General features: G+C 44.3%; 1 protein-coding gene across 1 annotated transcript in view; it reads right to left on the bottom strand.

The window, feature by feature from the left end:
- Nucleotides 1-22,726, bottom strand: part of rasl12 (RAS-like, family 12) — a 38,275-nt gene continuing 15,549 nt past the window's right edge. Inside the window, exons 3-5 of the mRNA XM_032536970.1 lie at nucleotides 6,370-6,443; nucleotides 2,161-2,336; nucleotides 1-1,418 (exon numbers count right to left, since the gene is read on the bottom strand). Of these exons, the coding sequence (XP_032392861.1) occupies nucleotides 1,115-1,418; nucleotides 2,161-2,336; nucleotides 6,370-6,443 (554 nt within the window). The 3' untranslated portion in view covers nucleotides 1-1,114. The remainder of the gene's footprint in view (nucleotides 1,419-2,160; nucleotides 2,337-6,369; nucleotides 6,444-22,726) is intronic.

Consider the following 22,726-nt stretch of genomic DNA (forward strand, 5'->3'; position numbering starts at 1 on the left):
TTGTTTGGTTGTTTTGTATGTGTAAGCACATTGTGAGCAACGATGCTCCAAAGAAAAATTCCTCATATGTGTCCTCATACCTGGCAAATAAAGTTGATTCTAATTCTGAAGAGCAGGGAAGAGTAAATCCTGCCTGCATGTGTGCTGAGTGACTCAGCAGAGATAACACTGATGACTTGATTTGATTTGATTTATTTAATTGTATTAAGAATGCCTTACACATTAAACGACATCAAATACAATTGAGGATAAAAACTCTTATTATAGGACTTATTTCCATTGTGGTCCTCAACACAGCAGGACAAGACACTTACCGTGTGTGTGATAAAAACTGACATTACATAAAAATATAATACTTACACTTTGCCTTTTGTTCTATTCCAAAACCCTCTTTAGTAACCAGGCCTTGATTGTCTTTTTGAAAGTATTCCGTGTGAAATTAATTTTAATTTGCCGATTTAACTTGTTCTACTGAACTAGCCCTATATAGGTAAAGGTTCCTTTCCCTAACGCTGTCTTAAATCTATAAGGACATTGGTCAGATATGCTGTCACACGTGTAAATATTTTATATAAACGAGACTCAACAGAGAGCCAGCTGAGCTCAACAAGTTGTGACCTTCCTATATGAGACCTATGGCCCAAGTACAGAATTACTAATATTAATAATTTATTCTGTGCTGTTAGAAATGCAGAAATACAAAATGCCTGAGAGCCTCACTGCATTATATTCCACTATGTTTTAATGTCTTTATATTTTTATATTTTAAATTTTTACCTGCCACTGTAATTTAGGGTTTTCCATTTCCATTATGTATTGATTGTTTCCGAAATGAAGGAAATGGGCTGAGTCCTGCAGCGGCACAGGTTTGAATCCGACCTGCGGCCCTTTTCTGCGTGTCAACCCCCCATCTTTCTCCCCCTTTCATGTCTATCCACTGTCACTTTAATAAAGGGAAAGCCCCAAAAGATAGCCTTTAAAATAAAGAAAGAAATGCAGGAAATTAAGTGTTTTGGAGGTCCCCCTTCATGTTTTAACAAAAGCTGGGTACACCAGAGCTTGGTACACTGTACAGCTGTTCATGTTATTGTGTCCACCCTTTGTCTGCGGGCAGTCAGAAGATCTTGAAGCCTTTGAGCAGGGTGAGTGTGGCAGCCTTGCGTCTGCTCTGCGCTCTGGAAGTCTTCACAGTGAGCAGTGTGGCGGTGGCGGTGGCAGGGGCAGGCAGCTCCGTGTAGCAGGTTGGGGGGAAGGAGGGGACAGCGCTGATGTAGACAGCTGGAACCAGACGCCGCCCCATCCTCACCGCCTCGTGGAACACGCTCTGCACTGACAGGAAGTCCAGACAGGCCGACACCTCGAAGAACACGCAGCCGAAACGAGATGCCAGCTGCTCGCCGTCATAACGACTCACCTGCCTGACACAGAACACACGGGTCACTGACAACGGTCTCAGTACTGGGGTCATCACTTCATCACTTTTTATCAATTATCTTTATTATTTATTGCGAGCACAGATGGAAACAAGCACAGACGGACCCAGCACATCCTGAGTAATAACACTTTTTTAGTTAATTAATTCAAATTACATATTTTTATGACACCTACAATTGTAAAATGTAAAAATTTTTGGGGAAGCTATGTTTCAGGTTTGGTTAGTTAGGCAATTAAAACAATTGGGTAACTTTTGGTTAAGATGAATATAGTCTGGCTCTGCAGTGTTACAGTCCTCCCCCTCAGTGGGATCAATATAACGCCATTATTCCAAACTGAAACTTTTTTTTGAAAGGTTGAAAGTCAGGCAAAACCCCTGCTGATAGAACTGTGAAATGCTACCTCGAGCTCAGATTCACAAAATATATTGCACAAATTATATTACGGTGCAAACATGACCATAAGGTTTTGCAGCTTAGTGAAATTTTCGCATATCTGACCAAAAATCTACAAAACTTTTCCAGTGGTCGGACCTGATGATCATAATCATAATCAGAAGATACCTACTTTAATCACCAATGGACACACTGATAGACACGCTTGGATGATATTTATGTAGACTCTCTGATGACTTTCTAGTTATTATGTTGATGATATTACACACACACACACACACACACACACACACACACACACACACACACACACACACACATAGATACTCGCCTGTATCTGTCCATGTCCAGTTTGTTCCCCAGCAGCATGATGGGAGATTTGTTGTGCAGGGTGAGTGTCTGCAGGTACAGCTGGCAGCCTTTAAAGCTCTCCATGTTGTTGATACTGTAGACGACGAGGAAGACGCTGGCCCACGACAGATAACGCTCGGTGTTCATTGGACCCTCCTTCACACACACACACACACAAACACACACACACACACACACACACACACACACACACACACACACACACACACACACACACACACACACACACACACACACACACACACACACAGACAGACAGACAGAAACAGGAAACACTGCACTGTTCTCCCCTCCACTCTCACAGGCTGCTCACATTTTTAGATGAATGTCCAATCAATGCTGATGTTAAATGTACTCAGTTAAAGAAAATAATTCCTCAGTGTGTGCCTACATGTTTCAGGGTGCATTGGGCATGAGCTTTTGTCTCATGGAGGAATGAGATAAATCTGCTTCTACTTAAACAAAGGTTGGTGCACAGATGCTACAGTGCTGAACAAGACGTGCAACCTTACTTTATAACCATCTTTATAAACTTTAAGCCCTTCTATTCTTCGTGGGAGTTCTTAGACACCACCATAAGCCTGCGTAGCAGATCCACTACAACAGCTAGCCGACCAGATAACAGGGACAAAAACACACTGGACCACTGTTACACAGTTTTAAAGAATGCCTATCACGTTGTTTCCCGGGCAGCTCTAGGACTCTCTGACCACTCTGTGCTTCATCTCATCCCAACCTACAGGCAAAAACTAATGACTTCTAAACTTGGGGCAAAGACTAGATAGAAATGGACAAGAGAATCAAAGCTGGAGTTGCTGGCTTGCTTTGACTGCACCAACTGGAGCGTCCTTCTGCACTTTTGGATGGCATTTTGGGTGTTTGCAATATAAGTGAAGAGAAGAAAGGAGCTGTGTATTATACAGCATGTAGTGCTCCCAATATTGAAAGATAGTTGAAAATGAACTTCAAGGTGAAACGTATACTTAAATAAATTATTACGTGTGACGCACACAATCCCAGCATGCTTCTATGGGGTGCCATTTGTAAAGCGGCTTCTGCTGAAAATAACAGCAACATTTTGTCACATTTAGCTTTAAATAATGTTTAAAAAACTGGTATGAAATTTTGAGGATCACTTTCTTGCACATTTACAACAATATTTGTCAACTTGGAAATATTTTAAATAGTTAAATCCAAATATTAAAAGTTACACCTAAATGTTAAATGTTAAATCTAAATGCTAAATCTAAATCTAAATGTTAAATCTAAATCTAAATGTTAAATCTAAATCTAAATCTAAATGTTAAATCTAAATATTAATCTAAATCTAAATGTAAATCTAAATCTAAATGTTAATCTAAATCTAAATGTTAAATCTAAATCTAAATCTAAATGTTAAATCTAAATATTAATCTAAATCTAAATGTTAAATCTAAATCTAAATCTAAATGTTATATCTAAATATTAATCTAATTCTAAATGTTAATCTAAATCTAAAAGTTAAATCTAAATCTAAATGTTAAATCTAAATCTAAATCTAAATGTTAAATCTAAATATTAAATCTAAATCTAAATGTAAATCTAAATCTAAATCTAATGTAAATCTAAATATTAAATCTAAATCTAAATGTTAAATCTAAATCTAAATCTAAATGTTATATCTAAATATTAAATCTAATTCTAAATGTTAAATCTAAATCTAAATCTAAATGTTAAATCTAAATGTTTCGGGTGAAACTAAATATTTAGCTATTATGCAAATTAAATTCCGGTAACCGGAAGTACCAAAATAAAAGCTCGAGGAGGTCAGTGTATGTAGTGTCAAATAACGTATTGAACACATAAAACTGTATTTGAAGAGTACTTTGAGTTTTCAGTGTCACTTTTATGAATGGTGTGGGAATTATGACTTGTAGCCACTATAGCCAGTCACCGGGGGGAGGGGGGGGGCTCACTTTGACTGATCTGTCATGTTTGCTTGCATTAAGGCCAGCTAGAGCATATCCCCGCCCGCCCCCGCCAAGGTACGGTAAGCTACTGTCGGCCATGGTCACTCTGCAAAATGTCCAACGAATCCGCGTTAGCAGAGAACATCGGCAGAGCCGTCCCGGTGGCTGAACAAACTTATTGAACAGCGACAGCCTCGGGGCCACCGCAGGCCACCTCGGTAAGCGTGTTTTCCAAATCACGGAGCTAGCATTGTATTGTTGTCAAGGTAGTAGCAAGTATCTACTGGCTAGCTACCGTTAGCTAGTTTAGTTAAGTTAGCCTTGACAACAATCCACTGCTAGCTCCGAGATTTGGAAAACATGCTTACCGAGGTGGCCTGCGGTGGCCCTGAGGCTGTTGCTGTCGCTGTTGAATAAGTTTGTTCAGCCACCAGGACGGCTCTGGCGACGTTCTCGGCTAACGCTGATTCGTTAGACATTTCGCAGTGTGACCATGGCCAACAGTACCGTGCCTTGTCGGGGGCGGGCGGGGATAGGCTCTTGCTGGCCTTAATGCAAGCGAACGTGACCGACCAGACACCCCCCCCTCGTGGCTGGCTATAGTGGCTATAATTCCAACACCATTCATAAAAGTGACACTAAAAACTCAAAGTACTCTTCAAATACAGTTTTCCCCAACTGTGTTTATTATTTTTTTAGGTAGTTATTTTAACGTTTATCCAAGTTCAAGAGTCCATATCCCCGGATGAGATGATTTTTATTCGTTATTTGACACTATAAACACACACTGACCTCCTCGAGCCTTTATTTTGGTACTTCCGGTTACCGGCATTTAATTTGCATATTAGCTAAATATTTAGTTTCACACAAAACATTTAGATTTAACATTTAGATTAAGATTTAGATTTAACATTTAGATTTAGATTTAGATTTAACATTTAGATTTAGATTTAATATTTAGATTTAACATTTAGATTTAGATTTAATATTTAGATTTAACATTTAGATTTAGATTTGACATTTAGATTTAGATTTAATATTTAGATTTAACATTTAGATTTAGATTTAGATTTGACATTTAGATTTAGATTTAACATTTAGATTTAGATTTGACATTTAGATTTAGATTTAACATTTAGATTTAGATTTAACATTTAGATTTAGATTTAACATTTAGATTTAGATTTAGCATTTAGATTTAACATTTAACATTTAGGTGTAACATTTAATATTTGGATTTAACTATTTAAAATATTTCCAAGTTGACAAATATTGTTGTAAATGTGCAAGAAAGTGACCCTCAAAATTTCATACCAGTTTTTTAAACATTATTTAAAGCTAAATGTGACAAAATGTTGCTGTTATTTTCAGCACGAGCCGCTTTACAAACGGCGCCCCATATGCTTCTGGGTCACCCTCAGTACATGTAAACTGTGACAACATCATGTGGAAGGAAACTTCAAATAACTTGGCGGTGTTTGTTAAATAGCATGAAACTCAGGCTACTGTTTGAGAGTTCTCTCTGAAAGGTTCGTATGTGCTGTCCCTGCCTCAGTGGAACTGGAGTGCAGGTCAGTGTCTGAGAGACAGCCGTGTGCGTGTGTTTCACCAGCAGGTGGCAGGCCTGGCTCACAACTGCCTCTGAGCTCTGGTTCTCCTCAAGGTTTTTATTACACCTTCTATGATCTATGATGCACGAAAAAACACCTTGCTTGAGTCCAAACGATCAAACAAAAGTCAGGACATTAATCTCTTTAGGGACCAATGTTCTGCTGTTGTATTTTCATGACGACTGTTAGAGGTTAGTGAAAATTAATGAAGGTTAGTGAAGGTTAGTGCACAGGAATAACAGGCTAGGTGTACTGACATGGGTGGACTATTAATAACACACCAATGCTTTCAAAAAATGATGATGATTATTATAATTATTACTATTTTTTTAGTTTTGGATTTTAACATATATCTATTTGTGGCTTTTTTTAAATATTTTTTGGGTGTTTTTTAGCCTGTACTTTTGAAAGGAAGGATGAAGACAGGAAAGAGGAGGGGGAAGGGGAATGACATGCAGCAAAGTGCCACAGGTCAGAGTCAAACCCCGGCCTGAGCTATCTGGGCACCTTATTTGTGGTCTTTAATGTAAAAATACTATATAGCAGAGTAGATATTGGGGTGAATCTGTGATTTGATTTTTATGTCTTTTATTCTACTTAAATACATACCTGATCACAGGTGTCCATCACTCTCACTGTGACTGGCTGCTGGTCCACAATCTCTTCCGATGAGTAGATTTCCTCTACAAGGGAGCCAATCACACAGAGAAGAGACTGTTTTTGCACATACATCTCAGTGTTTCTGTCTCCTCTCCAAACTGTGTTGCACAAACATGTTAGTGTTCACATTCAGCAGCTGGAGGTTTCACCTCATATCACAGCTGTCTTCAGACTGAACCTACAGTACAGGGTGCTGTGGAGGGGGAAGCACCCAGCTCACAACATAATGTCCAGATATTAAACTGTACTAATCAATATTTCATTAATAACTAGGTCCTTTATCTTTTGTAACTTATTGTGGAAACCCCATATAAGACACTAATTATTAATCCAAGAAGAGTATTTGTGTCTTCAGTGGACGAAGGAGCGCTGCAAGGCTAATCCCACAGCTGCTCATCAGTGCTACAAACAGGAAACAAGAAAGCAGGCTCAGGCCTTCCTCAGCGTCTGAAAAGACTTCTCAGGCAGCTGTGGGGGCAGATTCTACAAGTACATGTGTGTGTATATATATATATATATATATATATATATATATATATATGTACTATGTACTATATATATATATATACATGTACTTGTTTGGTATTTTTAGGAATGGGTATATTTTCCTCTACTGTTAATCACCTGTTGTAATCATATGTTATTGTAGCTTGGCATGTCTTTGGTCAGTATGCGTAGGAGGCCATGATGTGGTTGTAGCACCCTGTGTGGCCCATATGTTGCTAGATGCCTCCCTCAGCGGCTTGATGAAGGCCTGAGTGGATTTGCGTGGGTTGGTGGGTTAGATATGTTGGTATATGCTGCAGAAATACATTTATAACAGTTGGTTTTTCTATTTGTGTTTGTCTTTTTGCTTACTGGATTTTCGATATACAGTATATATACAGTATATTGTGTGTGTGTTTTATATTTCCCGGTTTCTTTGTGTGTTGTTTTGCATGTTTTGGTTTATGTTGAGAATTAGTTGTTGTTTGGTCTTTGTATAAGGGGAAGACTCTTTGGTCTTTGTATAAGGGGAAGATTTTTATGGTTGTCTGCAATACGTACTATCAGCCAAATGTCCTGTATCCTGTTTTTACAGTATGTTATGTCTTAAAATATGTCTGCAGGAGATCTTTAACTAAAGCTATCAATACCACCATGTACAAATATTCCATTGCAAGTCCTGCATTCAAAAGGCTACTTATAAGTCAAAGTAAATTAAAGCTACAGGCAGCAATGGAGGGCCCTCGCTAACCTGTACGAGCCGGGGTTACTGACGGACGTCTCTCCTTGCGACCGCGCATTTGCGCAATGCTCAGACGTTGAAAGTTGTCCCCAAGAAAAAGTCACTCCCTGCTGAGTTCAATGACATCTCACACAAGCCTATATGTCATACAGGTCATTATCTGTGAAAGGGGGCGTGGCCGCATCACAGGTGGGCAGGTCAAACATCACCAATAAAAAAGAAAATCTCTGCTGAGTTCATTGATACATCACACAAGCCTATACGTCATACAGGTCAATATCTGTGAAAGGGGGCGTGGCCGCATCATAGGGGGGTGGGTCAAACATCAAGAATGAAAGAGTAACTCTCTGCTGAGTTCATTGATACCTCACACAAGACTATCCGTCATACAGGTCATTATCTGTGAAAGGGGGCGTGGCCACATCATATGGGGGCGTGTCAAACATCACAGCTGAAAAAGGAAGTCTCTGCTGAGTTCAATGACACCTCACATAAGACCGTACGTTAAACGGTTCAAATGTTATGAAAGGGGGCGTGGCCTGATTGACTGGGCGTGGTCATAATATAGGGGCCGCCTCAGTATCACATGTAGACAACATGTTCTAAGTTTTATGTAAATCGGATGATGTTTGTCATATAAGGCATATTTCTTGTTGCCAGATGGTGGCGCTATCTCCAAAACTCCATATTGGCCTGTAGGTGTCCTCAGGCCTGGACTCTTGGTGATTGTGGGAAATTTCAGATACGACAACGTACACTGTAGTTACAGCCACTTTATCCTTCATCGCTAAACACTCAAAATGGCCGCCATGCCACACCCACACCGTATGACGAAAAGTTGTTCTTTTAATAACTTTTCATCTTCATCATCTTAAGATGACACAGACCAAGTTTGAAGTTGATCGGTTGAAGTCTCTAGGAGGAGTTCGTTAAAGTATAGCACCTTGTCTTTTAGGCCTACTTCCTGTTGCCACTAGGGGGCGCTATGATTTTGAGCAAATTTTCGCATATAGATGTTGTCAGGGGCGGACTCTAATGAATCCTGAAAAGTTTTGAGGCAATCAGACAATGTACACTCAAGTTACAATCACTTCCTGTCATAAGGCATATTTCCTGTTGCCAGATGGTGGCGCTATCTCCAAAAGTCCATATTGGCCTGCAGATGTCCTCAGGCCTGAACTCTTGGTGATTGCGGGAAATTTCAAGCTGATACGACAACGTATACTGTACTGTACTGTAGCTACTTTCTCGTTCATCGCTAAACACTCAAAATGGCCATTATGCCACGCCCACACCGTATAACGAAAAGTTTTTAATAACTTTTCATCGTTAAGATCTTAAGATGACACACACCAAGTTTGAAGTTGATCGGAGGAAAGCTCTAGGAGGAGTTCGTCAAAGTACAACATGTGGAAATGGACAAAATCGCACTAATTTTGCACATTCAATACAACATGTCGGACTTCCTGTTGGGTTTGGGGGGGGGCTACAATGGAGTTTTATGTCCGCCCTGCCATGCTACATATGTTTACCAAGTTTTGTGACTCTACGTTAAACGCAGTGCAGGGGCGGAATTTTCATAATATTGTAGGTGGCGCTAGCGAGCCATTTTTGTGCGCCCATTCCCGAAACCCTTAAAATACGTAAATTTTCACCAGACTTAATGCAACCGCCAAATTCGGTGAGTTTTTGAATATGATAAATCCTCCAAAAAGGCAATTCATTTGACGGAAAAAGAATAATAAAGAACTAGAACTGCACGCAGTTTCAACGGGGTCCAAGCCTCCCCGTGCCACAATTCTTATTCTATAAATAATCTTTATACAACTTTGTGTCAAGTTGGTCTGGAGATGCTATGTGCCAAGTTTCGTGCAGATCCATTGCACGGTCTCGGAGGAGTTCGAAAAAGTTGGGTTTGATAAATCGTGATTTTTCAGGCATAAAATTCTAGGCGGAAATGGGCGTGGCCTATATCACAAGATTCAGCAGGATCCAGGGAACGCGTGGATGTAAGGTTTTTAAATTTCTGATGTACGGTTTGGGAGTTATAGGGCTAGACGTGTTTTTTCTCTGCTATAGCGCCACCTAGTGGTAGAAGTGGGTCAATTTTTATGGCTGAGGTCTTTACGGACTTTCGGACCAGTCCTGAAAATGGCGCGTCGCCACCATGTACGGTTTAGGCTGCAGCACCAGGTTTATGCGGTGAAGAATAATAATACTGGAAAATCCTAGCGAAAACAATAGGGTTCCACAGCCCTGCTGTGTGAACCACGTATCGCCTTGCGATTACCGCGGTGCACGCATCCTCGGGCTTGGACCCCTAATAAGAAGAAGAAACCTCACGAAAACAATAGGGTTCCACAGCCCTGCTGTGTGAACCGCGTATCGCCTTGCGATTACCGCGGTGCACGCATCCTCGGGCTTGGACCCCTAATAATGGAAAAGAAATAAGATTCCTTACGAAAACAATAGGGTTCCACAGCCCTGCTGTGTGAACCGCGTATCGCCTTGCGATTACTGCGGTGCACGCATCCTCGGGCTTGGACCCCTAACTAGAACTGCACGCAGTTTCAACGGGGTCCAAGCCTCCCCGCGCCAGTCGTCCCCAGCGACCCGGGGAGAGCGCGAATCACTACCCCACTGCGAGGACCGCCTCGGGAGTGGGCCTAGATGGCATCCGTCAAATTTTGTAAAATTCGGACAAGCGGTTCATGAGAAATATACTTGGTTTGTATTTGGAGCGCCCCCTAGCGGCCAATGTTCGTCAAATTTGTTATAGAGTCACAGGGGGTCATAGCAAGTAATATTGTAAAGTCTGGCCTTGATGACATTTATGTTGGCCGAGATATGGCAAAGAGAATGTTTCCATAGCTAGCTACACAAATTTGTTAGCCCGTAATTTTTATCCTATAAAAAATCTTTATGCAAACTTTTGTCAGGTCGTTCTGGAGATGCTATGTGCCAAGTTTCGTGCATATCCATTGCACGGTCTAGGAGGAGTTTGAAAAAGTTGGTTTTCGATAAATCGCGATTTTTCAGGCATAAAAGTGTAGACGGAAATGGTCGTGCCCTATATCAGGAGATTCAGTAGGATCCAGGGAACGCGTGGATGTACGGTTTTTAAATTTACGATGTACGGTTTGGGAGTTATAATTTTTTTGGCTGAGGTCTTTGCGGACTTTCGGACCAGTCCTGAAAATGGCGCGTCGCCACCATGTACGGTTTAGGCTGCAGCACCACATATATGCAGAGAAGAATAACGGAAAAATAAGAAGAAGAAGTAGAAGAAACCCTACGAAAACAATAGGGTTCCACAGCCCTGCTGTGTGAACCGCGTATTGCCTTGCGAATACCGCGGTGCACGCATCCTCGGGCTTGGACCCCTAATGATTCTTTCAGTTCCATTAGGGCCTTCGCCTCTGTCGGCGCTCGGGCGCTCGAGTTTAGGAAAGCAATAGACGGTTGGGTTTAGGAAAGCAATAACGGGACTTGGGACAACAACGGGAAGGTTGGGTGTAGGAAAATAACAACAGGATGGTTTCGGTTGGGCTAGGGTTAGGATTAGGGGGTTAGGGTTAGGGTTTAGGTTTAGGAAAGCAATAGACGGTTGGGTTCAGGAAAGCAATAACGGGACTTGGGACAACTACTGGAAGGTTGGGTTTAGGAAAATAACAACAAGATGGTTTTGGTTGGGCTAGGGTTAGGGTGTTAAGGTTAGGGTTAGAGGTTTAGGGTTAGGGTTAAGGTTTAGGTTTAGGAAAGCAATAGACGGTTGGGTTTAGGAAAGCAACAAAGGGACTTGGGACAACAACGGGAAGGTTGGGTTTAGGAAAATAACAACAGGATGGTTTTGGTTGGGCTAGGGTTAGGGTTAGGGCGTTAAGGTTAGGGTTAGGGGTTTAGGGTTAGGGTTACGGTTTAGGTTTAGGAAAGCAATAGACGGTTGTGTTTAGGAAAGCAACAAAGGGACTTGGGACAACAACGGGAAGGTTGGGTGTAGGAAAATAATAGAATGGTTTTGGTTGGGCTAGGGTTAGGGGTGTTAGGGTTAGGGGGTTAGGGTTAGGGTTTAGGAAAGCAATAGAGGGTTGGGTTCAGGAAAGCCACAAAGGGACTTGGAACAACAACGGGAAGGTTGGGTTTAGGAAAATAACAACAGGATGGTTTTGGTCGGGCTAGGGTTAGGGGCGTTGGGGTTAGGGGGTTAGGGTTAGGGTTTAGGAAAGCAATAGAGGGTTGGGTTTAGGAAAGCAACAAAGGGACTTGGGACAACAACGGCAAGGTTGGGGTATAGGAAAATAACAACAGGATGGTTTTGGTCGGGCTAGGGTTAGGGGCGTTGGGGTTAGGGGGTTAGGGTTAGGGTTTAGGAAAGGAATAGAGGGTTGGGTTCAGGAAAGCAACAAAGGGACTTGAGACAACAACGTGAAGGTTGGGTTTAGGAAAATAACAACGGGATCGTTTCGGTTGGGCTAGGGTTAGGGTTAAGGTTTAGCTTTAGGAAAGCAATAGATGGTTGGGTTTAGGAAAGCAATCACGGGACTTGGGACAAACGTGGGAAGGTTGGGTGTAGGATAATAACAACAGGATGGTTTTGGTTCAGCTAGGATTAGGGGAGTTAGGGTTAGGGGGTTAGGGTTAGGGATTAGGAAAGCAATAGAGGGTTGGGTTTAGGAAAGCAATAACGGGACTTGGGACAACAACAGGAAGGTTGGGTTTAGGAAAATAATAACAGGATGGTTTTGGTTGGGCTAGGGTTAGGGTATGGGCTAGGGGCGTTAGGGTTAGTGTTAGGGGGTTAGGGGTTAGGGTTTAGGTTTAGGAAAGCAATAGACGGTTGTGTTTAGGAAAGCAATAATGGGACTTGGGACAACAACGGGAAGGTTGGTTTTAGGAAAATAACAACAGGATGGTTTTGGTTGGGCTAGGGTTAGGGGCGTCAGGGTTAAGGTTAGGGGGTTAGGGTTTAGGAAAGCAATAGAGGGTTGGGTTCAGGAAAGCAACAAAGTGACTTAAGACAACAACGGGAAGGTTGGGTTTAGGAAAATAACAACTGGATGGTTAGGGTTAGGGTTTAGTTTTAGGACAGCAAGACACGATTGGGTTCAGGAAAGCAATCACGGGACTTGGGACAACAATGGGAAGGTTGGGTGTAGGAAAATAACAACGGGATGGTTTCGGTTGGGCTAGGGTTAGGGGCGTTAGGGTTAGGGGGTTAGGGTTAGGGTTTGGCTTTAGGACAGCAAGAGACGGTTGGGTTCAGGAAAACAATAACGGGACTTGGGACAACAACAGGAAGGTTGGGTTTAGAAAAATAACAACAGGATGGTTTTGGTTGGGCTAGGGTTAGGGTTAGGGCTAGGGGCGTTAGGGTTAGGGGGTTAGGGTTAGGGTTTAGGTTTAGGAAAGCAATAGACGGTTGCGTTTATGAAAGCAATAATGGGACTTGGGACAACAACAGGAAGGTTGGGTTTAGGAAAATAACAACAGGATGGTTTTGGTTGGGCTAGGGTTAGGGTTAGGGCTAGGGGCGTTAGGGTTAGGGGGTTAGGGGTTAGGGTTAGGGTTTAGGTTTAGGAAAGCAATAGATGGTTGCATTTAGGAAAGCAATAATGGGACTTGGGACAACAACGGGAAGGTTGGTTTCAGGAAAATAACAACAGGATGGTTTTGGTTGGGCTAGGGTTAGGGGCATCAGGGTTAGGGTTAGGGGGTTAGGGTTAGGGTTTAGGAAAGCAATAGAGGGTTGGGTTCAGGAAAGCAACAAAGGGACTTGAGACAACAACGGGAAGGTTGGGTTTAGGAAAATAACAACGGGATGGTTTCGGTTGGGCTAGGGTTAGGGGCGTTAGGGTTAGGGGGTTAGGGTTTGGCTTTAGGAAAGCAATAGACTGTTGGGTTCAGGAAAGCAATCACGGGACTTGGGACAACAATGGGAAGGTTGGGTGTAGGAAAATAACAACGGGATGGTTTCGGTTGGGCTAGGGTTAGGGTTAGGGGCGTTAGGGTTAGGGTTAGGGTTTAGCTTTAGGAAAGCAATAGACTGTTGGGTTCAGGAAAGCAATCACGGGACTTGGGACAACTACGGGAAGGTTGGGTTTAGGAAAAGAAAAACAGGATGTTTTTGTTTGGGCTAGGGTTAGGGTGTTAAGGTTAGGGTTTAGGAAAGCAATAGAGGGTTGGGTTTAGGAAAGCAATAACTGGACTTGGCACAACAACGGGAAGGTTGGGTTTAGGAAAATAACAACAGGATGGTTTTGGTTGGGCTAGGGTTAGGGGCGTTATGGTTAGGGTTAGGGGTTAGGGTTAGGGTTTAGGAAAGCAATAGAGGGTTGGGTTCAGGAAAGTGTAACGGAGTTAAAAATGTATTTTACTAATTCTAATTTCCAATTTACGTTTTATAAAATTATAAATATCAGTTAATGTTTTGTTGGATATTTGTGAATTTCATCTTATTGAGTACAATTAATTTATCACATCGCCATTGTTTCCTGCACAGATGTTGTTATTGCATTGCGCCTCTTTTGTGCCTCCTGTGTTGCCGTAGCTTCCGGTTTCCTCTGACAATAACGTCTTGTATTGCTGAGGTGCAGATGCTGTTAATGCTGGAAACAGACCACTGATGTCATGTTGTCTTCTACAGAAAAATAAATTCCAGGAAATACGTCGATTGAAGTGATTGTCTTTCGTACCCTGTCCACATCTGTTACACTGGTGCCGTGACCCTTTGGATCTCCAGATCAGCTTGATGCTCATCGCCGGGAATGCTGTGTTGTCGTCCTGAGCTGCATCTTTGGAATAACTATCTGGTCAGGTTGTTGAGAGACTGTGGATTAGGGTGTACCATTTTCTTTTTTTTTAATACATGAAAAATTGTTTATTTATCTGCTTATCTTTGGTTCTACATGAGTATACACAACGCAAGTACATTTGATGGTTTGAATGTTCCACAAATATTAATATGGAAGAGTCAGCGACTCCCAGATTGCCCAGAGGTAGGGGTGCTTGGCTCAGCGTTGTTGCTGACAGTAGGGGTGTAGGCCAGTTAAGGTCCATGGTTGATGGTTCTACAGATACAGGGTTAGGTCAGAGCCCAGGTTATACTCCTGTTAGTGGGTTCACGAGGGGGGGTCCCCACACTTCCACTCCTAGTAGTGACACACATGCCATTAACCACCTCACAGACATGGTAGGAGAGTTGGGTGCTCAGATTGGTGAATCCATTGTAGCAAAGTTGATGTCAGCTGGTGTTGTAAACATGACTAGTGACCTCAGAGCTGCTGCTGACACCCAGAACACTCACTGTAACGATAACAGACATGACATTCCACGTGTGACAGTCCATCTTAAGTCTGATAAGGAACTCCAGATGTTTAGAGGTGACAGCACTGACAAATACCCCGTTCAGGACTGGATTGACATGACCAAATCACATATCAGGAAACAGGAGATCTCTCTGTGTGACCAAGCGGAGGAGATTATGAGCCATCTAATGGGCAAGGCCAGAGATGTTGTGAAGATTGCCCTGCGCAGTGATCCTGCACTTGATGTCAAAAAGGAACCTCAACTTATATATGATGTTCTTCTCCACTATTTCAGTGATGCTCCTTCTTGCCTCCCTCTTGCTGACTTTTATGCTACCCTGCCACGACACAGAGAGAACCCAGTTGACTACTGGATAAGACTAAACAAGGCGGCGGATCTGGCTCTTGAGGGCCTGCGCAGACAAGGCAAGCAGACGCAGGACATGAATGGTGAAGTGGCTCTCATGTTCGTCAAACACTGTCCTGACCCACAACTGTCCTACATCCTGAAGTCTAAGCCAATTCATGAATGGACCTCACGTGATGTTCAGCTGAGGATTGATGATTACCAGAGAGAGCTGAGGGCTAGTGGCGGAGTCACTGGTGCTGCACAACTAAAAAGTCACATTGCCACTGTCACCTCTGAGCAGCCCAGTCCGCCTTTGATGTCCATGGCTGTGCCCGAGCAATGCCACACCCCAAGCCCTTCACTTTCTTCTCTCCAAGGCCAGCAGAATGTGTGTTATTCGCCTTATCCCTCTCCATTGTCTGTCTCAGTGCAAGACAAATCTCACCTTACTCCAAGTCATTCCTCTGTGCCGGTTGTAGCTCAGAGTCTCCAACAGTCAGAGGAGAGACTTCTCACCCGTATGGTCGACATGTTTCAGGAGATGATGGAGAAAATGCAACAACGTAATACTCCTCAAGCAGGTCGGGGTGGGAGATTCCAACGTGCTCCTCGTGAAAGACGTTTCAGAGAGGCAGTGTGTAAGGTCTGTAACGACTCAAGCCACACCACTATTTCACACTGCATGTCAGAGAGACTGTGTTTTGTCTGCTTTGCCCCTGGCCACACCAGATTGAATTGTCCTGCCAACAACTCTCCCCAGTCACAATCTCAGGAAAACTAGCTGACCTGTATTCGGAGGGAGACAGTACAGGTCACGTCGTAAACTCCCAAATAGATGACATGCTTGATGCTGAGACAGTCTACACGGCTGTGAAAGATGGATGTAATCACTCTGACATTGTCGTTTATCAGAATATCCACAGAGTTGGCAACAGTGAAAGTCTTTTCTACGTTTCTGTGGAAATGGGTGGGGCAGTGACTCTTGGTGGCATGTTGGACAGTGGTTCAATGGCATGTAGCATCAGTGAAACAGCGGAGAGAAAACTGAGGGAAGCTGGGGTGCTAACTGACCATAGACGGATTGATGTTAATGTGGTCCTCATCGGCTGTGGCGGACTTCGCGTCAAGCCCAAATGTGCTTTTGAAGTGGAGATGGAAGTGTATGGCTGTAAGATGTTGGTCCCCACACTTGTCGTTCAGGGACAGCATGATGAGTTGATTCTCGGAACAAACGTCATAAAGCACATCCTGCGTCAATCCAAACTGAGTGATTCTTACTGGAAGACTGTATCCAGCCCCTGCCCAGCCATGGACCCAGATATTGAAAGCTTCATGTCTATGCTTTCTGGTCTGAGCCCTTGGAAAGGTGGAGATGTTCCTGATAAGGTTGGCACAGTCAGGTGTAACTCAGCTACATGCCTGGAGCCGGGCCGTGAATATCTCATCTGGGGGAAATTGCCCAAAAACACTGCTGTTTCCCCAGGCAGCACAGTCATGACAGAGCCCACATCTTCCCGTTCCGCTCCCAGAGGTGTTTTGGTCGCAAAGATTGTGACTCCGCTGTGGGGTGACAGATGGGTCCCACTAAAGCTCATCAATACATCTGAAAGGCCTGTGCTATTGAGGCGCAATGCCAAACTGGCGGATGTCTATTCCTGTGTGGCGCTTGAAGACATGGATGCTGCTAAATGCTCAGAGGTTCCCCTGGTCAGTTGCAGACAGTCAGTTGTGTCACCTACTGCTACTGCAAAATCTATTGAAGAACAGCTCAGGGCAGTTGGGCTCAGTAATGTTGACATTGAGTCGTGTGCAGTGTCAGAGGACTTCAAGAGACGGATGGCTGACCTTGTCTTGCAGTATGAGGACATCTTTTCACGTCACCATCTTGACTGCGGTGAGGCGAAGGGTTTTGTGCACCGCATACACTTGTCAGACAGCCGACCCTTCAGGCTCCCGTATAGGAGAGTGCCCCCTGGTCAGTACCAGAAGTTGCGGCAAGTGCTGAGTGAGATGGAGGAAAGGGAGATCATTCGGAAATCAACAAGTGAATATGCATCACCACTGGTGCTTGTGTGGAAAAAAAACGGAGATCTCCGCATCTGTACAGACTTTCGCTGGTTGAATAAGAGGACCCTGAAGGATGCCCATCCCCTTCCCCACCAGGCAGATTGTTTGGCAGCACTGGGAGGAAATTGCCTCTTCAGCACAATGGATTTGACCTCCGGGTTTTACAACATGCCACTTCATGGAGACGACAGGAAGTACTCTGCCTTCACCACTCCCATGGGTCTGTATGAGTACAACCGGTTGCCACAAGGTCTCTGTAACAGCCCTGGGAGCTTCATGCGCATGATGACCAGCATCTTTGGGGATCAAAACTATCTGAGTCTACTTTGCTACTTGGATGACTTGTTGGTGTTTGCACCTGATGAGGAGACTGCCCTCCTCCGCCTGACAATGGTGTTTGATAGGCTGCGCAGCAACAACCTGAAGTTGGCCCCTAAAAAGTGCTTCTTCCTCAGGAGGTCTGTGAAGTTTCTTGGCCACATAATTGACGAAGGTGGTGTTTCAACAGACCCTGGTAAGGTTGAGAACATCAGCAACATGTCAAGTGCTGACCTTATGGAGTCTGATGGCGTAACACCGTCCCAGAAGCGCATAAGATCCTTCTTGGGGATGGTAAATTACTACCAACACTTTATCCCCAGATACTCTGCCATTGCCAAGCCGCTTTTTGATCTGCTGAAGGGAGTAAAAAGAAAAGGGAAGCAAAACACAGACAAGCTATCGAGTAGGAAGTTATGTGTTTCTGACTGGACACCACGGCAGAGTCAAGCTTTTGAGGACCTGAAGGCTTCCCTGGTTCACAGTGTCGTCCTGGCCCACCCTGACTTCACCCGTCCCTTCGTGCTGTCGACAGATGCCTCCCTGGAAGGTTTAGGTGCTGTTCTCTCACAAGTCCAGGAAGGTGAAGCACGGGCCAGACCTATTGCTTTTGCCAGCAAGTCATTGTCACACTCCCAAAGGAATTACCCAGCACACCGGTTGGAGTTTCTGGCCTTGAAATGGTCTGTCTGTGACAAGTTCAGTCACTGGCTAAAAGGGCACAGGTTCACAGTCTGGACGGACAATAACCCATTGACTCACATCCTGACGAAGCCAAAGCTAGACTGTTGTGAGCAGCGCTGGGTGGCCAAGTTGGCCAGTTATGACTTTGATATCAAGTACATCCCGGGACAGCAGAATGTTGTGGCTGATGCTCTGAGCCGTGTCCCATTTGTCAAGGAGAGTGTTGGCTGCAGACTACTCGCCGAACCCTATGCAGATCTTCTGAGCACAGTCAGGGATATGTCCAGCACTTCTGTCCAAAATGCCTTCCGGTCGTCAAGTGGCTACAAGAAACCCTCTCCAGCGAGTAGTCATGTTCAGTCCACAGGCAGTCCGCTACACATGCACGCCCAGTCAGTCACAATGGAAGATGTGTCTGCTGTGCTACAGTCGCACGTTGAGTGGGATGCCGGCCCGAGGCTCCGTGCCTTGGAAGTTCTGCAGTATCTACCTCAGTTGGTCCCGCCTGGACAGGATGCCCTGCCTGCTTACACTGAAAAGGACCTCCGTGATAAGCAGTTAGAGGATAAGACTCTCGCTCGTGTTATGTCCTATGTTGAGAGACACCGGAGACCCTCTAGGAGAGAGAGATTTAAGGAGCCTGTCTCTGTCACAAGATACTTGAAACATTGGGATAGGCTCACCATGAGTAATGGTGTGCTATACAGGATTTCAAGGCACCAGAAGACCAGGGCAAAGCGTTTCCAGTATGTTGTCCCTGACTCACTCAAAACTGAGGTTCTACAGGGAATTCACGATGGAGCCGGACATCAAGCTCAGTCCAGGAGCCTCAGCCTGGCAAGACAGAGATTCTTCTGGCCAAACCTTGACAGAGACGTGAGGGACTATGTCCGCCATTGTCAGCGATGTATCGTCAGCAAGACAGTGGAGCCTGAGGGTAGGGCTCTCTTGGAGAACATAAAAACGACTAGGCCTTTGGAGCTAGTCTGTATTGACTTTTGGTCGGCTGAAGACTCCAGAAACAAGTCTGTTGATGTTTTGGTTATAACGGACCATTTCACAAGGATGGCTCAGGCATTTCCATGCAAGGACCAGACAGCTAGGCAGGTGGCGAGAGTTCTATGGGATCGGTACTTTTGTGTCTTTGGATTCCCAGAAAGAATCCATAGTGACCAAGGTGCTAATTTTGAAAGTCAGCTGATAAGTGAGCTCCTTCGGGTATCAGGTGTCAGAAAGTCGCACACAACCCCCTACCACCCAATGGGAAACGGGAGTGTGGAACGTTTCAACCGGACATTGGGTGGTATGATCCGTGCACTGCCCCCTGGAGAGAAAGCTGACTGGCCGCGACGTTTACAGACTCTGACTTTCATGTACAACTGTGCAGCCCACGAGACAACGAGCTTTCCCCCATTCTACCCCATGTTTGGTCGGGTCCCTCGCCTTCCTGTTGATGTCCTCTTTCGCGCTGTCCTCCATGACTCTGATGTGACGAGCTATGACAAGTATGTGGCATGTCTGTCTGACGATCTGAAAGAAGCAATGGTGATTGCTCAGGATCATGCGGCGAAGGAGCAGGATAGGCATGCCCAACTATACAACAGGAAAGTGAAGGGATCTAACATTGTCCTTGGTGACAGAGTGCTTGTTGCCAACAGAACAGAAAGAGGAAAAAGGAAACTTGCTGACCGATGGGACTCAACCATCTACACTGTTGTTGAGGTGAATGAAGGGACGCGCACCTACAGGATCTGTGATACACTCACGGGGAAGGAGAAGGTGGTCCACAGGAACCTGCTTATGCTAGCGAATTTCTTCCCTGTGGGGGAAGCTTGTGAGATGTCTGATTTTACCTGTCCGCGTCAGGAAGCGATGATGTAGGAGAGGCAGGAGAAGCCCCGCTTGAGATAGTGACTGACTCTCTTTGTACAGCTAGTGAAGGCCATGTTACTGAATGTGGCAGACACTCACCTGTAACTGTGGTAGAGGGACAGAACTCCTTAACTCACTCGGGATCTGCTGACTCTGTGAGGAGGACTTTTGACTGGATTACACAGTTGTCTGTACCTAGCCTGTTGCGGACGGATGCTGCTGATATGACAAGTGTGGCTTCTGGCTCCCAGGCCGCCTCTATCTCACCTGGGGGCATTTCAACGGAACAGTCTGTGTCCAGTGACTTTAGCCCTCTGACTGCAATGGACGTTCAAACAAATGTACGACAGCCGGACCTTACACTTGACGCTATGACACGGGCAGACGAGACACCTGACACCATCCACATGGTTAATCAGGTTCCACCTATGTACTTTGACAACACTGTTGCACAGAGACGGGTCAGGTCGAGGTTTGGCCGCCTAATCAGGCCTGTTAACAGGCTCATACAAACAATGTCTAGGCAGGAGGTTGTTTAACGTTAAGGTCGTTCGCAAATCTGTGTTCCGGGCTAGACCCATATTCCGATAGCCTGGGCCGTTGTGCTCAGAAGGTTGTTTCTGCATTAGTAAAACGCTCCGTTTTATTTTCTACTATAGTGGGCCTACACGATACTATGGTTTGGGGATTTGTGGGGTGTACAAAGGCACCCTGTTACCAGTTGTTGTATTGAGTGGTAAGCGCTGCTCTCATACTACTTCATCCTGATGGGATACATTTGATGTTGGTTCTCTTGATACCGACCCTTGTGGTTTGTCGATTTGTAGTGTTGTGATTGGTACATGTCGTGTAGCTGGTGCTCAATTTTAATGAAATTCAGTGGGGGTGAGTGTAACGGAGTTAAAAATGTATTTTACTAATTCTAATTTCCAATTTACGTTTTATAAAATTATAAATATCAATCAATCAATCAATCAATCAAGTTTATTTGTATAGCCCTTTACAATAGCCGGAAGGTACCCCAAAGTGCTTTACAACAAAGCCATAAAACAATACATAACACATACAGAACACACAAATACAATTAAAAGTGCTGTAGTGGTGCAGGGCTGCAGGACATTAAAAGCCTTCGAGAAAAGTATAAAAAGGAGCAGGCAGAATGAGGACACCTAAGAGACCGTATTGCCCTAGTGGGAATTAAATGCTAATTTAAAAAAGTGGGTCTTAAGCTTCGTTTTAAAAAGGCTGAGGTCAGTAGTGGTGCGGATGTCAGGGGGTAGTTTGTTCCACAGTCTGGGAGCAGCGACGGCAAAAGAACGATCGCCCCACTGTTTAAGTCTTGACCTCGGGACCTCTAACAAACACTGACCCGAGGAGCGCAAGGCTCTGCCACAATCGCGAACAGTTAAAATCTCAGTCAAGTACGAGGGGGCCAAGCCATAAATGGCGTTAAAAACAAACAGCAGGAGTTTAAAATCAATTCTAAAACGGACTGGAAGCCAGTGGAGTGACGACAGCACAGGGGTAATGTGTTCACGTCTGGACGTGCTTGTTAAAAATCGGGCAGCAGCGTTCTGCACGAGTTGGAGACGCGAAATTGATGACTGACTAAGGCCAACGTAAAGGGCGTTGCAGTAGTCCAGTCTTGAGCTGATGAAAGCATGGATTGCCTTCTCAAGATCCTGCCGACTGAGAAAGGACTTGACTTTGGCTAAAAGACGGAGCTGAAAAAAGCTTGCGCTGACAACAGAGCTAATCTGTTTGTCAAATTTTAGCCCATTATCAAATGTTACCCCGAGATTTTTGACATGAGATTTAAAAAGGGGGGCCAGAGTGCCAGAGATATCAGTTAATGTTTTGTTGGATATTTGTGAATTTCATCTTATTGAGTACAATTAATTTATCACATCGCCATTGTTTCCTGCACAGATGTTGTTATTGCATTGCGCCTCTTTTGTGCCTCCTGTGTTGCCGTAGCTTCCGGTTTCCTCTGACAATAACGTCTTGTATTGCTGAGGTGCAGATGCTGTTAATGCTGGAAACAGACCACTGATGTCATGTTGTCTTCTACAGAAAAATAAATTCCAGGAAATACGTCGATTGAAGTGATTGTCTTTCGTACCCTGTCCACATCTGTTACAAAAGCAATCACGGGACTTGGGACAACAATGGGAAGGTTGGGTGTAGGAAAATAACAACGGGATAGTTTCGGTTGGGCTAGGGTTAGGGTTAAGGTTTAGCTTTAGGAAAGCAATAGACGGTTGGGTTTAGGAAAGCAATCACGGGACTTGGGACAACAATGGGAAGGTTGGGTGTAGGATAATAACAACAGGATGGTTTTGGTTCGGCTAGGGTTAGGGTTAGAACTAGGGGCGTTAGGGTTAGGGGGTTAGGGTTTAGCTTTAGGAAAGCAACAGACTGTTGGGTTCAGGAAAGCAATCACGGGACTTGGGACAACTACGGGAAGGTTGGGTTTAGGAAAAT

This window comes from Etheostoma spectabile, chromosome 15 (assembly GCF_008692095.1).
Source record: "Etheostoma spectabile isolate EspeVRDwgs_2016 chromosome 15, UIUC_Espe_1.0, whole genome shotgun sequence".
Classification (NCBI taxonomy): Eukaryota; Metazoa; Chordata; class Actinopteri; order Perciformes; family Percidae; genus Etheostoma; species Etheostoma spectabile.